General features: G+C 56.3%; 1 protein-coding gene across 2 annotated transcripts in view; it reads left to right on the top strand.

Annotated features, from left to right (window-relative positions):
- Window positions 1-14,868, top strand: part of CTNNBIP1 (catenin beta interacting protein 1) — a 50,354-nt gene that overhangs the window by 24,696 nt on the left and 10,790 nt on the right. For both annotated transcript variants that reach the window (XM_023258087.2, XM_003989473.6), the window contains exons 3-4: window positions 4,147-4,265; window positions 4,853-4,943. In XM_023258087.2, coding sequence (XP_023113855.1) covers window positions 4,170-4,265; window positions 4,853-4,943 — 187 coding nt within the window. In that variant the 5' untranslated portion in view covers window positions 4,147-4,169. The remainder of the gene's footprint in view (window positions 1-4,146; window positions 4,266-4,852; window positions 4,944-14,868) is intronic.

The raw sequence follows: 14,868 nt of genomic DNA, 5'->3' as shown, positions 1-14,868 counted from the left end.
GTCCTTGCAGAGCAGGGCAGGAGCGTGCTGTCTTACGTGTGACCTCCATGTCTCCCACGGAACGCAGTGTTGCCTAAGCCATGGGCCACATTGTCACTTCGTGCGGATCCCTCCCAGTGGCTGGGAGCCCCTGCCCCACTGTCCTCTCCCTGTCAGACTCCTTTCAACTGAGATGCGGGCTCTGCACCAACAGGAACGTGCAGGGTGTGGTGGGGAATGTGTCTGTGCGTCTGCACTGAACGTACGTACCTTGGTGTCTGAACTGCATTTGTGCCCATCAGCTGTGATTTTCTGGAATCGTACCCACTTTTTACATAACCGTGGATACCTGCAGCATGATCTATGGCCACAGGCCTGCACCCTCACCATTCATTTGGGGAGTTGATGGTTTCCTGTGTCTTTCCATTTTCCATTTTTCTGGCCCCTCTATGCTTCTCCCTAGTCAGCTTCCATAATGGTAGTGTCTTAGGGGAGGGAGCAGGTCTGTCTCTGACTTGGGCGGTTGACACTGAGACATTTTCTGAGGATTTAGAATGGAAGTATCAGCACTGTAGATGATGGGACGCCTACAGAGCTAGCTGGGAGGCCATTAGTGAGAAGCATCATTACTTTTGCCTCTCACCGCTGAGGACTGAATAACTACTGTGTCTAAATTAGTTGCGGTTTAGACTCACGTGATTCAAACACATTTAATGGAGACCAGTTCTTCATCCCTACAGGGGAGCATAAGAATTTTCAAATGAAATTAATCTGATACTTGTCAGATTTGTGATGAAAATTTAAGAGCGTGTTTGCTTGGATAGGCACCAGACCCAAACACGCTTTAATATACTTGTAGCATATCAGTGACTGAAATGGATGTGTTTTGGGACTGATTATGATTTACTCTCTTCTTTTTTTTTTTTAAATTTTTTAAAAATGTTTATTTATTTTTGAGAGAGAGAGAGAGAGAGAGACAGAGCATGAGTGGGGGAGGGGCAGAGTGAGAAGGAGACACAGAATCCGAAGCAGGCTCCAGGCTCCGAGCCGCCAGCACAGAGCCTGACACGGGGCTCGAGCTCACAAACTGCGAGATCACGACCTGAGCCGAAGCCGGACGCTTAACTGACTGAGCCCCCCAGGCGCCCCTGATTTTCTCTCTTCAATTATTAATTTTCTTCACATCGGCACCTCTGATGCAGTTTCTGTTTAGGACGGAACCACGTAAACCAGTCGTGATGTTCTAGTCTGTTAGGATTGCAGGGTGCTCGTGGCTACATTCCGCCCTAGATCCAGCCCTGGGCGCATTCCGCTTGTGCAGCGGCCCGGCAGAAGCAGCTCAATAGTAGAGCTCAAAGAATACCAGAAAACCATAATTTGGGGAAACGACAACGGTCTTCCCCAAAGCAAGAAGAGGCTTTGCCAGGGAAGCATGCTGAATTGGGAGTAGCCTGGCCCCAGAGACCCACTCAGGCCCCACCGACACCCCGGGCCCACGACTGGGTGGTGTAACCCCCCCCCCCCCAGTAATCATAATATGAATGTGGGAGGTCCCCCAGACAGCGGGGCTACCATGGCAGAAGACCGCGGAATGGGATTGATCTGTACAAGATGCGAGGGGTAGGGTTGTTGGACAGAGCAAAATTCTGTAAAAGCAGACGGTGTAAATTGATTCGCTCAAGCTCATGGTCACGCTCACACTGATCCACTGCTGTGGGCTCTGAGGCTGCATCTCTGTCGGTGGAAGCTTGGCCCGTCAGGACAGGACAGTGAGGAAGGGGTTCCCAGTCACTGGGCAGCCAGGACCCCTACGTCCTGGGACGCTCAGCAAAACCAGATACATATCCTTGCCTCGGCAGAGCGGGCCCCGGAGTGATGGATAGATCTTGCTCTGGGACCTGGGACTGGGGTGTGGTTTGTGACCTAGGATCGCAGTAAGAGCTGGAACCAAATGGGCCTGTTGGGGAGTCCGGGTGGGGGTAGGCGCGGAAACTCACTGGAATTCTGGTTCTTTTGTACACGGTGACACCTAGTGGCTGGTCCCTGTACTTCAATGCTGTCTTTCACAAGGAGAGAGCAAACTGACCACTAGTCCTTGGACACGGGACGGAGGTGGGAGACTTTCACTCCCCAAAGCCCTGACTCCCCGTTTGAAAGCTCTGTGGAGTGTTTCAGAAGTCCTCTGGGGAGCACCGTGGCCCAAGGCACTCCACTTGCTCAAATGGAAGTCCTTTGTCAAGGCTCAGTTTGGTTGTGCAGACTGGATTGGGTACTTTGGTCTGTTTCAACACGGTGACATTTGGCCCTAAATCAGCGTGGGTATTACAGAGAGGGGGAAACTTGCACACCACGGGCTGTCTTGATTTTTCCATTCAGCCGACTGGGTGGTGTCTATTAAGTGCATGCTAGGCACGGTGCTGAGCTGTGGAGGACGGGGTGAGCTAGGCGGGCCCTGGCCTTCAAGTCTGGCAGGGGAGAGACAATAAGCAAGTACTCCAGCAGGGCACTTCCAGAAAATGGGAACGAGCCCGGGCTATGTGACCGAGTGGGTGTAGGGGGTGTGGGACACAGAACCTGCTTCAGCTATGCTGTCAGGGAAGGTTCCCAGGGAAGGCGTCTTTAAGCAAGTTGAAGGGTGAAAATAAGCCAGTCCAGGCTCAGGGGACACCCAGTGCAAAGCCTGCTGGGGGAAAGAGCTTCTTGGCATGTTCTAGAAATAGCCTGGGGTCAGGAAGGCAGAGCGTGAGGGGAGGCATGAGGAGAAGCAGGCCTCATGAGCACTCTGGGGTAGTGCAGTGGGAGGAAGTGAAAAGGGGTCAGTGTGAGAAGCAGTGATGTCCCAGACCCGGGCTCCCATCAGAGACCCACTTGACATGGCTTACCCCTCTTTCCTGGTTACCAGCGCTCACTGGGCTCTTTTCTGAGCCCAGAGGGGGCGGCAGGTGGGTAGACAGTACAATGGGTTGTCTGGGGCTTCAGTGGGGTGAGGAAGGCCCCAGAAGGAGACCTCCTACCTCAAGTATACAGCCACTCCTTTAGCCCCAGCCTGCCAGCTTTTGAGCCTGTTGTGTGGACTTTTAGGACCAGAGCCCCTGGTAGCTTATGGGGACTGGACACTTGACAGGGACCTCCAGGGAGGCTGCTGCCCAGGACTGTGGCACATTTCTGAGTCTGCCCTTTGCCCGGAGAGCAGGGCTGCCTGGGAGAGCCTGCTGGTCCAGGGCTTGTTGGCCCCCAAGGATGGGCGGCGTGAGGAGTGTCCTTGGCTCGCGAGCCAGGCTCCCTGGGTCCCCCGAGAGCAGCTCCTTGGCAGCGGGGCTGCTGAGGCTCCACCCCCACCAGCTGCTGCGTTATTTCTGACTCATCCAGGAGTTACAAGCCTGTAACCCAAACCCCTCCACGCCCGGCTTCCTCTCTGCCGGCTCCTCCTAGAGTGAGGAGACCCTGGGACGGCTCTCCTGGGACCCCTCTGCAGGTTGGGTCCCTGCTGTACCCAGACACAGCTGCTGCTGCCCCCAGGAGCTGCCCTCTGGCAGGTGGGGTGGGCGTGCGCGCGTGACGGCAGTGAGCTCAGGTGGGTGTCTGTGCCCACGGCCGGGCCTGCCTGTCCCCATCGAGGGACTCCTTGGAGCCCGGCCCAGGAGCTGGCCTCTTGAATTCGTCAGGGGCTTCTGCTGAGGGGGCTGCCCAGGCCTTGGGGCTCAGCACTGATCTCATGGTTTCTCCAGCCAGAGGCGCCAGCTGGCTGCTTCTGGTCGTGTCACTTTTGCTCCTTCTGGAAGTTGCATGCTTGGAAAACCTGGGACACTTAGGGCTTCATTCAGCACATCCCCTGTGGCTGATAGCAGGGCTCTTGCTTGGGGGGGGGGGGAGTGGCTGGAAGGTCGAGCTGGCCAGAAGTCTGGGTCAGCTTAGACTCCCTGGGCCTGACAGCTCCTCGCAGAGGGTGCTGGCCGCCAGCGCCTGCTCCGGGATCTAGCTGCTCAGTCTGGCTGCCTGGGGCCGGTGGGGGTGAGGGAGGAACAGGCAACTCGCCACCTGCTCTGGGCTCTCAGAAGCGAGACCCTGCAACACTGTGGGCTGCCTGACCACTCCTGCCCAGCACCCAGTCTGTGTCTGGTGGGTCTCGTCCCGAAGCCCGCTTCAGTGCCTCTCCTCGCTCCGCAGGAGTCCCCAGGGCTGGCCAGGGAATGAACCGCGAGGGGGCTCCCGGGAAGAGTCCGGAGGACATGTACATTCAGCAGAAGGTCCGAGTGCTGCTCATGCTGAGGAAGATGGGATCAAATGTGAGTGCCTTTGGGGTGCCAAGCAACGGGTCCTGCAGGGAGGGTGCTGCTGTGGGCAGAGCAGAGGGCCTATAGCCATGTCCTGTGGCAGCTGTGGTCTGCGGAGGGGGATGCTGGGCTTGTGGTTTGGCTCTGTGGCTGATTCATGCCACTGAGAGCCCTTCCTGTCCAGCTCCAGGGGTACCGCTGGGACAGTCTTCCCATCCCCGTGCTGAGCCTGGGCCAGGTGGGTGTGAGCCCTAAAGGCCCTGACCTTCCCGCCCTCCCGTCTCCCTGGGAGGTGTCCAAGGGGCGCTGGGCAGGACGGGCACTGAGAGGGCAGCACTGTTCAGAAAGAAAGGGATGGGCTCCCCGGGCAGGGCCTGGGCTTCCTCCTGGCCCCGTGCTGCACTGGAACCCAGTCTCAGATCTGATCCGAGTGGCAAGGCCTGTGGGCCCATGGACCAAGTTTGGGGTGGGGTCAGAGGGTGCTTGCTCTGGAACTGAAGGGTCAAGAGTCAGGAACAGGGGCCCGGGGATTACAGGAGCAGGTACCTTCTGGGAGCCGGTGTGCACTGCCCCTCACAGTGGCTGTCTCGCCCTTGCAGCTGACGGCCAGCGAGGAGGAGTTTCTGCGCACCTACGCGGGGGTGGTCAACAGCCAGCTCAGCCAGCTGCCCCAGCACTCCATCGACCAGGGTGAGTCCCGGCCAGGGCGCCCCGCATGCCCTTCCCAGAGGCGCCTAGTTGGGTTTTCTGGAGAAAACTTAGCTCCTGGGGCAGACAAGGGAGGGCGGCTGCCTCCCGTCCCCAGAGCCGAGGCCCAGGCCTGGGCCCATCTCTTTCCCGGGGTGGGAGCCGAGGACCCAATCAGGTAATGGTGGGAGCCCTTTCTAGGCCCGGGGGAGGCAAGAAATGGAGATGTCCGGGGCCTCTGGTTTTTGCATTTCCTCAGCCTTTGGCTTGACCCCTGCCCACCCAGCACCCTGTCCAGGGAGAGCGTGAAACCAGCCTCACCTGCTAGGACCTGCCCTAGGCACCGGTTATGCGGGGAGCTGGTGTGTTCCTGGCTGCACCCAGGCGGGAGGCCCCGATGGCTCTGAGTGCCCGAGGTGTCCATCTGCCTGAGGGAGCTCTTTCTTTTCTGGGTGCCCTCACCCGATCGTAATAATGGGAGTGGGAAACATTTAAGTATTTATTGTCCAGCAGGCACATGGTGAATGCTGGATACACATAGTTTCATTCTATCGTGGGCAGCTACTGGTTGTATTACTTGCACTTAACGGGCAAGGAAATGGGTTCGGAAGCCCATAAGTGGTCGCCCTGGTCTTACAGCCAGTCGCCAGAGGGCTCAGGATGCAAACTTGTCACTGCCCGTCCTGGAGCGGCAGGGGGCTGCTGAGTGCTCGTGGGCTCTGTCATCTGGAAGGCTTGCCCGACCCCGTAGCCCACGGCATCCTGACCAGCACTTCCATCTCGTCCTTTCCTTTTAGTTTTTCGCTTAGTTGGAAATATTTGCCATAAAATTGTGTGGCCTGTGGGGTGTCAGATGTGAGCTGGCTCCCGGCAGCAGGGCGACGAGGGGCGTGTGCTGACCCGTGGGGCCGAGGAGGAGAGCAGGTGTAGCACGCAAGGCCGCCTGTCTCGAAGCAGTCCCTGCTCTCCTGGATATCATAGGCCTCAGCTCTGGCCCAGGGCCCAGTTCTCCAGCTCTGACGCCGGGTGTCACCTGGCCTGTGCACCCAACTCAGCAGAAACGTACAGGGCGTCCCAGTAGCTCAGGCAGCAAATTGGGACAGCCACTCGCTGAGCACAACCTGCCTGGGCCACATTCATGCCACAGCCTGCTGTATACCGAAGGTTAGGGGCGGGGTCTGCCCTTCCTGGGGTTTGGCTTCTGGGAGGGATCCTTTCTTTTTTTTTTTTTAATCATATAAATATACAAATATATATATATATATATATATATATATATATAAACATGTAAACATATATATATATATATATATATAATTTATTTAAGTAATCTGTAATCTCTACACCCACCATGGGGCTCGAACTCATGACACCAGGGTTGAGAGTCACGCTCTTTCGACTAGGCCAGAAGGGAGACATCCTTTGTTATCCACAGCTGATCTGGGTTTCTAGCACGGTTCCCCCTTCCCCCCCAGGCTCTTGAACCATATCTCCCTGAAACCCTCAGGCTTCTGGGTCCTAGGACATCCCATTTTCTCCCACCCCGGTTTTAGGTCACTGAATCAACCAGAATTTGGGCTGGTGATAAGAATGCCTCTAGTAAAATGCTGTTAATGGAAAGAATAATAATAAGTTATAGAACTGTATGTCAATGTAGAAAACAACCCCCTGACACACACACACTCACACGTGTACGTGTGTAGGAAAAAAAGCTGAGAGAACGTATACCAGGCTGTTAATAGAGAATTTTGATGTGGGTAGAACTGTCTATATAAAGGACTTTAACTTTCCAAGTCACACATTTTCGTAAGACTAATTTTTTAACATCACACATACATTTCTTCTGTAGAACAGGGAAGTTTTTTTTTTTTTAATGTTTTTATTTTTATTTTTGAAGGAGAGAGAGACAGAGCATGAGCGGGGGAGGAGCAGAGAGAGGGGGAGACAGAGAATTCGAAGCAGGCTCCAGGCTGTAAGCTGTCAGCACAGAGCCCAACATGGGGCTCGAACTCATGAACTGTGAGATCATGACCTGAGCCGAAGTCGGACGCTTCACCGACTGAGCCACGCAGGCGCCCCAAAACGGGGAAGTTTCTAAAAAGCATTAAGAGAACCCTCCATCTTGCCTAGCTAAGCCAGCAGTTGAGAATAAAAATGAACTCTGTGGAGTTAAGCCCGTGGTGACCTCACGTGCCCTAAAGCATCTGGGCCATCAGGAGCGAACTGTGGCCTGTGAGGGTGACCCCAGAATCCGGGCCCTCCTCGGTGAGGGGTGTCCACGGGACAGCCAGGCAGGCCTCGGATACATCTCCCAGGGAACAGGCTGCTGAAGCTGCCACGGGACCCAGAGGAGGGTCTCTGGGGATGCTGGTGGCTGGGGTGGCTCTCTGCTGTTGGGGTTCCCTGCATACTGCCCCGGGTCCCCGCGGTTACCTCCGAGCTGAACCAAACAGGAAAACACACGCTGCAGAAAGCCCTGAGGATTCCCGTGGGCTGTGTAAGAGGAGGGTGGGCAGCAGTGCCGGAAGAGCATCACGTATTTTGTGCCCCTAAGGACCCCGCACACAAACGCACAACAAAACAGTTCTCGGCACAGTCTCTCCCGCTGTGGGGGCACAATCCTGAGAGCAGGACCCTACATGTCTGCCCACACCGTGGGGCCAAACAGTCTTGGCTAAAATTCTAGCCCGCCCACCTCATCTGTTGGCAGGGCCAACCTCAGCTGGTGCCGCAGGGATGCCGCTGTCAGGGGCCCAGGTGCTGTCCAAGTGGTAAAAGCCCTGGATCACTGCTTCCAGTGCCTGGGATCCCAGCATAAAAGACCCCTCAAAGGCCTGGGAGCAAGCAGTCAGGGTGGTGGGGGAGACAGTCGGACAGAAATCTGGTGTGAGCCCCTCCTGCCACGAGGTGGCGCTGTGTCTCAGCAAATGCCCAGCGCTCTCCTCCGCAGAGAGCAAAGTCTCCCTCAGCTCCCCTCTGGGGGCCTCTGACCAAAGGGACAGAGCTCTGCATTGGTCCACTGTCTTTAGACTCGCACACGCTTCCCCTCTGGGGCTGGAGGGGTCTGGTACTGGGGGCACTGCTTGCCCTCCCGGGCCCCAGAGACAAGAGTGGGCTGGGCATCCCTAGCCCCACGCCCGGGCCTCCCGCCTCCCTGGTCTTCCCCTGGTGAACATGTGTGCAGGATCTGCTGGGCCCTCGCTGGTGCCAGAGACCGTGCTGTGTGGGCCTGGCTGGCCTCTGCTGGTCTGAGACCACCCACGACAGCCTCCTCCTGGAAGCCCTCCTTCCCTTCCCCCGTCCTCTGTGATACATCTGTCTGTCTTTCTGTCTCTCCGTCCCCCCAGGCCCTACTTCTGCCCCCTCTGCTCACCGCCCCTGAGCGCTCCTTTTCTCACACCACCCTGGTGCCCTCGACATTCTGCCCTCCTCTCTGTCACACCTCCCCCTGGGGGTCTCACATGCTCTGGTCAACGCCCTCCAAACACACACCCTCAGCCCAGACCCTCTCCTGACCCCCCAGAACTTTACGCGCAACTCCCTACTGACCGTCTGGCCACAGACAACCCACGCTCAGATCCAGATTCACACTCGACCCACCGAATCTATTCTTCTACCTGTAGTCTCGGTCGTGATGGATGTATCACCAAAACTCCATGGCCCTGGGGACTCCTCTTCGAAGACCCAAGTATCTAGCAAATTATCAAGTCCTTGTGATTCTCTTGCCTTAAGGCTCCTCAAATCTGCTCTGTCTTCTCCGTCTTGGTTTGAACCCTCGTTTTGTTCAGAGCACATATTCATTTTTGTCTTGATCGCTGCAAACAGTTCCTGGCATCTTGACTCCTCACCTTGTCCCTCCAGTGCACTTCCCACCCCTGGCTCAGCAGGTCTTGTCCCGACTTAAAATGCTGCCTTGTGGATGACGTCCAGCCCTGCTAGCATGATGAGCGGGACTCCCTGACACTTGACCTCACACACCGGAAACAGCCGGAGCCAATGGCTTTCAGCTTCTGTCTCAGGCTGGCCTTGGCGCCTCCGCATTTGCCTCCAGGCTTCCAGGAGCTCAGCCCTGACCCCAGCCTTCCTCTGCCTGTTGCCAGCCGGGCCAGGCCCTCTTGTCATTCCCATCCTGCACGTGCACCCTGGCTGAGCTACTCCCACGGTCTCCTGGTCGTCTCTTGAGCAATCCCGAGACCCTTGAGCTTGGGACTATGGCTTCCCACCTTGTATTTCAGGGGCTGCGTCCCCCCCCCAACCGAGGCCCAGTGCACGCTTGGACAAATGAATGGGCCAGGCTCTCTTTGGGTCGGAGAGCCCACCATCCCCCAGAAAGGCAAGAACGTGGAGCCAATCTGAGTGCTGTCGCCTGCTCCCCGAGGGTGACCGAGCAGACCTTACAGCCAGGCAGGACTGACTTTGAGCCAGAGATCAATACCCCTCGGGAAAGGTCACCTTGCTGAGGAAGCCCAGCTGTAGGTGTGGGGGTCGAGAGCTGTAGCTTCCGAAGAGCGGGCTGGACAGAATGCTGAGCCCATTCCCTTCTTATCACCGGTGCTACTGTCTCCATAACACGTACCGATCCCTTTTCCTGGCTATGGAATAATGCATAGTCATTGAGGAAAACTGGGGAAAGGCAGGAGCAGCAGAGAAACCTGAACGATTGAATCCTACCGCAAGCTACGATCACTGTTACCTTCTGCTCAGTTCGCCGTCATCCTTTTAAAACTATGTTTGTCGGGTTGCCTGGGTGGCTCAGTCAGTTAAGCATTCGACTCTTGATTTCGGCTCAGGTCATGATCTCATGGTTCATAAGTTCAAGCCCTGCATCGGGCTCTGCACTGACTACAGGGAGCCTGCTTGGGATTCTCTTTCTCCTTCTATCTCTGCCCTGCCCCCACTCCGTCTCTCTCTCTCTCTCTCAAATAAATAAACATTAAAAAAAATTAAAATGTACTTGTATTCACAATCACAAATTGGGGACTGAATGGTATATATAAACATCTTAATATCCATTTTAACATCCATGTTCTACTTATGGTAATTTTTTAAAGTTTATTTATTTTGAAAGAGAGTGAGAGCGCATTCGCGCGTTTGTGCAAGTGGGGGAGGGGCACAGAGAGAGTGAGAGAGAGAATCCCAAGCAGGCTCTGGGATGTCAGCGCAGAGCCTGACGTGGGGCTTAAGTCCACAGACCGTGAGATCTTGACCTGGGCCACCAAGGCACCCCGACTTACGGTAATTTTAAAGTATTTTCCAACAATTTGCAAGAAAAGATTTTAGCGATTGCATAATAAGCAGCCACGCGGCGGCCCAGAATTCACTGCCCAGACCTTCCCCGTGGGACATCTGTTTCTCATTTTTGCTATTAATTACAATAGCAGCAAACATTTATTGAGCCCTTCCTGTATGCCAGCTTCTGCGTCAAGAAGCACACAAGGGGTTATCCCGGTGAATCCCCGCCACAGTCCTGCAAGGCAGGTGCTTTCGCTTTCGAGAGGAGAAACCGGCCTGGGGAGGTTTAGTAAGCTGCTCAAGGCCTTAGGGAGCCACCAGTGTGGGCGTGGCAGGTGTCAAACGTCCATCCTTGCCTGTAAATCTTCATCTTCATCAGTGACTTTAAGATAAATTCTAGGAGTGGCTTTAAGGCCTTGTGCATTCTTCAGCAGGACTGCGTCTTATCTGAGGAATGGGTGTGATTTAGGCAATCAACATATTTCAGGAAGGTGCGGGGTGTGGGGGGAGCATTGGACTTTTCTGCTGCCTCTTTATTCTGGGCCCTTCGCCCGAAGGTGCCTATGAATGTGCTGGTTCTCTGAGAGCTCCTGGTCTCTTCCTGCCTCGGCGCTGCCTAGGGGATGGGGCACCCAGCGAGCGCCAATCCCAGGCCCCCACTGGCACTTTGCAAAGCCTGCTTGTGATAAGCTGACTGGAAGAACTCTCATCCTCACATGGTGCCTTGGACAGGCTCTCATCCGGGAGTCCCGGGGCACTGGTCTGGAAATGGCCCACTTTGTTAAGGAAGCTTTTGTCCCTTCTCCTCCCAGGGGCCTGCCAGGACATCCCCTGGTCTGCCACTGCCCCTCTTGTTGGCCCTGGGAGCTACAGGGCTGGCACAGTCACTGCTCAGGCCCGTTCCAGCCTCCGTCTGATGGCACTGTTTCTCCAAGAGACTTTCCAGGGAAGGTTCCTAGCCTGCAGCCAGCTGGGCTGTCCCAGGGCTCTTCTGACTTTCCCCCTTGGAAGCCAAGGCTGCTGCTCAGGGCACGCTGCCAGAGAGCCTAAAATAGGTCATTTGGTCTAAGGGTTGCACTGGGAACCTTGTTAAAATAGTTGTGGTCACAGGCAGACCAGCAGGGAGCCAGTGGCCCCAGGGGAGGGCCCACCCCTCACAAGGGCCTCACGGTGGAGCAAGCGAGTGCCCTCCCTCCGCTCATTCCCCCTACTTGGCGCTCTCCACGCCCCGGCAAGGTGCCGGCACGATCCGCCCCATTCTACAGCCAGCCTTCTTCCTGGAGTCCTCTCCCACCGCCTCCGGCTTCTGCTCTTTCGCTTCCTCCATACAGCCCTCTCTGACTCCTTCCAGGGTCCGTCTGAGCCCCTCTTCTCCCTCCGGAGCTCCCTGTGACCTTTCCTGCTGTGTAGCTGCTGTCACATTGGCAGGAGCCCTTTGGGACCGGGATCTGCGCTATGTTCCCAGTCACACGTTCAGCCCCTGGTCCAGCTTCTGGCACAGAGCTGGGGTCTGCTGGATCCTTGTGTAGACCGAGCCTCTGGGAGGCGACTCCTGCAAGAGTGTGGACTGTCTGCGGGGGGTTCTGTGTTCTTTCCTTTCCCACGTGGGGCTCCAAGGCTTCTCCCAGAGGCTCTCGGTGATAACAAGGTGTGGACTGAAATTATAGTCAGGCCCCGGGAGAATTCCAGCCTATGGGATGGGAAGCTGATTCTTTTTTTTTTTTTTTTAACTTTAATCAACACTTACATGAGAATTGTCTGTAACCTGGTAATAATGAAATTGAACAAAGAAGATCCCATATACATAGAATCAAACTGAAAAATCAATCAGAAGGATTTTGCATGTGATAATCCGTGTCGCAGAAAAAAGAAAAAAGCATCCCAAGAAAGGGTAAGGAATGTGCTGAAGTGCAGGACCAGCTGCTCCATTCAGCGTTCTAGTCCTGGCCTGTGAAGGGCTGCTTTGACCCTTCTTTAACCAGCCTAATGGGTTCTATTGTTTAGAACCAGGACAGGGGGGCTCCTGGGTGGCTCAGTTGGTTGAGCGTCCGACTCGAGCTCAGGTCATGATCTCACGGTTCATGCAGAGCCCATTTTGGATCCTCTGTCTCCCTCTGTCTCCCTCTCTCTCCCTGCCCCTTCCCCACTTGTGCACGTGTACGCTGTCTCTCTCTCTCTCTCTCTCTCTCTCTCTCTCTCTCTCTCTGTCTCTCCCAAAAATAAATAAGTATGGCTAATCCTGAGGGAAGGGAAACCCACCCAGAAAGCCACAGAGAAAAGGTGCTATTTGCCTGGGCCCTGATGGATGTGTGGGAATGTGTGTAGGGAGTGGAAATTGGAGGAAGCCTCTGGAGCCTGCCCAGCGTGAGTATTGGGTGACTTCGGGTCCCCCTAAGAGACTGGTGAGCCACTTACGGTGAGCCCTGGGGAGACGTCACAGGACAAAGGGTAAGGCAGGGAGATGGCTGGAAGGTCACAGTGACACCCACCTGTGAGATGCAGATGTTTTTCAGAGGCGGAACATTGAGGACCGGGAACCTGCAGGCAGGCTGAACAGGTGGGGGTGGGGTTTGAGCCCCAGGGCCAAGGTCGGGACACAGCTGCTGGGAGAGCTCTGAGTAGGAGGTGCCTGGGGGGTGGGGGTCCTGGAAGGGTGGGAGCCAGGTCTGAGCTCAGGTGCAAGGTGAGATCAGGTACAGGACTGAGAGTGGACCAGGGTGAGGCGTGGGATCAGGGGAGGTCGCGCAGGGAGGGCAGGCAGAGTGAGGGGAGGAGGGAGCCCGGTGAGCACAGCACTGAGGACAGCGGGAGGGGGATACCGGCCAGCTCTGAAAGGAGGGGGCTGTCAGCAGGGTCACTGTCAGGGTCCCTGGGGCTTATAATTGAGAAGTCAGTGCGACTTTCCCCTGAACAGTTTCTGTGGAGCCCTGGCTGGAAGCTAGACTGCCGCAGGCCTGGGCTCCGTGAGGAAACGGAAGTGGGGGCACAGAGGTCTCTTTCAGATGCTGGCGGAGCAGGAATGTCAGCTTGGGGTTGGGTGGGGCTCCAGGGACAGTCTGTAGCAATGAGTTCTTGGAGTGCCGGCCGGGGACCACCACACCTGGAGCGCCGAGGGTGCTTATTAAAAATGCAGGCTCCTGGGCCCCACCCAAGCCCTCCTGAATCAGAATGCCTGCCGGGGGAGCCTGGGAGTCTGCATTTGAAATAAGCCCCCAAGGTGATTGTGATGCCCGCTAGGATTTGAGAATATACCAGGGCTTTGGACGAAGACCTGGTCGGTCCTGACCCCTCGCACCCGCTCCTCCCAGATTTTGTCCCTTCTGCGCATAGCCAAGCTCTCTGGTCCGGGAGAGCTTACATTCTGGGAGACCAAAGAATTTGACCAACAAGTACCTCACCTGGAAAACAGCCCCAGAGGTAGGGTGTGTGTGTGTGTGTGTGTGTGTGTGTGTGTGTGTGTGTGTGTGTGTGTGTTGGGCTCAGCGGGGGGTGTGGAAGGGCGGGAGGGGCAGAGGTGGGTTTGAGGGAGCTAGAACTCCAAGTAGTGACCCCACAAGATGCTGTTTATGATGCTATCTGCTGCAGACATTATCCTGGCCGGTCAGATGGGTGGATGGGTGCAGTTTATCACAATTCGCAGATGAGAAAACCAAGGTAGATGTGCAGATACGTTGCCCAGGTGGGCAGGGTCAGACCCAGGCCCAGGTCCCGGGGTGCTGGGGTCCACTGAGGGAGCCCAAGCCCCGAGAGGCCCTCCCTGGCCGGGCGGGAGGCCCAGCGCCTCTGCTAGGAGCCAGTCCCACGTCTGGTGCCGTGTGCTCACCTTCTGGGGCTGCCTGGTGGTTGTCAGCCAGGAGCCCAGTAGGTGCCACCAAGCCCGGAGCCTGCTTTGGCTGCTGAGACCTTAGTGGATCTGTGGCCGCTGTCCCCATGGCAACCAGTATCATGCTGCCTCTAGGTAAAAGCCATCCCCTGGGAACTTGAGGCATCAGAGCTGAGATGTATAGAACCCCCGGGGTTCCTAGGCTGCCGCTGCTAAAAACAGCGCCTGCCACCCAGCGGGTTTGTCTGGGAGGAGAGGAGGTGGTGTGGGAGCCTCATCGTGTGGAAACGCTCCCTCTTGGAGGAGGCCCTGGGACCTGTTTCCCCAGGAGCTTTGCTGCCTGGCTCGCAGCTGGTAGCTGAGCCGCTGCAGTTTTGGGTAGCTCGGTAGCAGCTAGTTAGCTAGTTAGTTAGCTAGCTAGTTAGCCGATAGTTAGTGCTGATGGCAGGCTCACGCACTAAGGAGGAAGTACCTCCGGCCCCAACCCCAGAGGCAGACAGGGGAGGTGGGAGTTGCCCCAACACTCTGGAGCGTGCGCTCGTGTTTCCTCTCTAGCCCGTCAGCCGTGTGGCCGGGGCTTGGCAGGTCGGACTCCCCGGACTGTCGGACTGTCGTGAAGCCCTCAGCCCAAGTGAGTTTCCTGCGCTGTCTCTCGCTTCCGGGAGCCACGGCAGTCGGGAGCCTCCGGGGTTTCAGGGTTGCGTTTCTGAGTTTTTCAGTCCCTAGTTGTTCAGTCTTATTAGGAAGGTGTTTGGGCCCCTCAGGAGGTCAGGAGCTCCCTGACCCCAGAACATCTGAACCTGAGTAGTCCTAGGAAGCTCTGCCCAGAGAGGGGTGCAGGGGAGCCCCGCCCCATGACAGGGGGAGGCTGGG

The sequence above is a fragment of the Felis catus genome, chromosome C1 (assembly GCF_018350175.1).
Source record: "Felis catus isolate Fca126 chromosome C1, F.catus_Fca126_mat1.0, whole genome shotgun sequence".
In the NCBI taxonomy this organism is placed as follows: domain Eukaryota; kingdom Metazoa; phylum Chordata; class Mammalia; order Carnivora; family Felidae; genus Felis; species Felis catus.
Note: the sequence above shows the minus strand (reverse complement) of the source record. Positions and strands in the feature narration are given on the sequence as shown.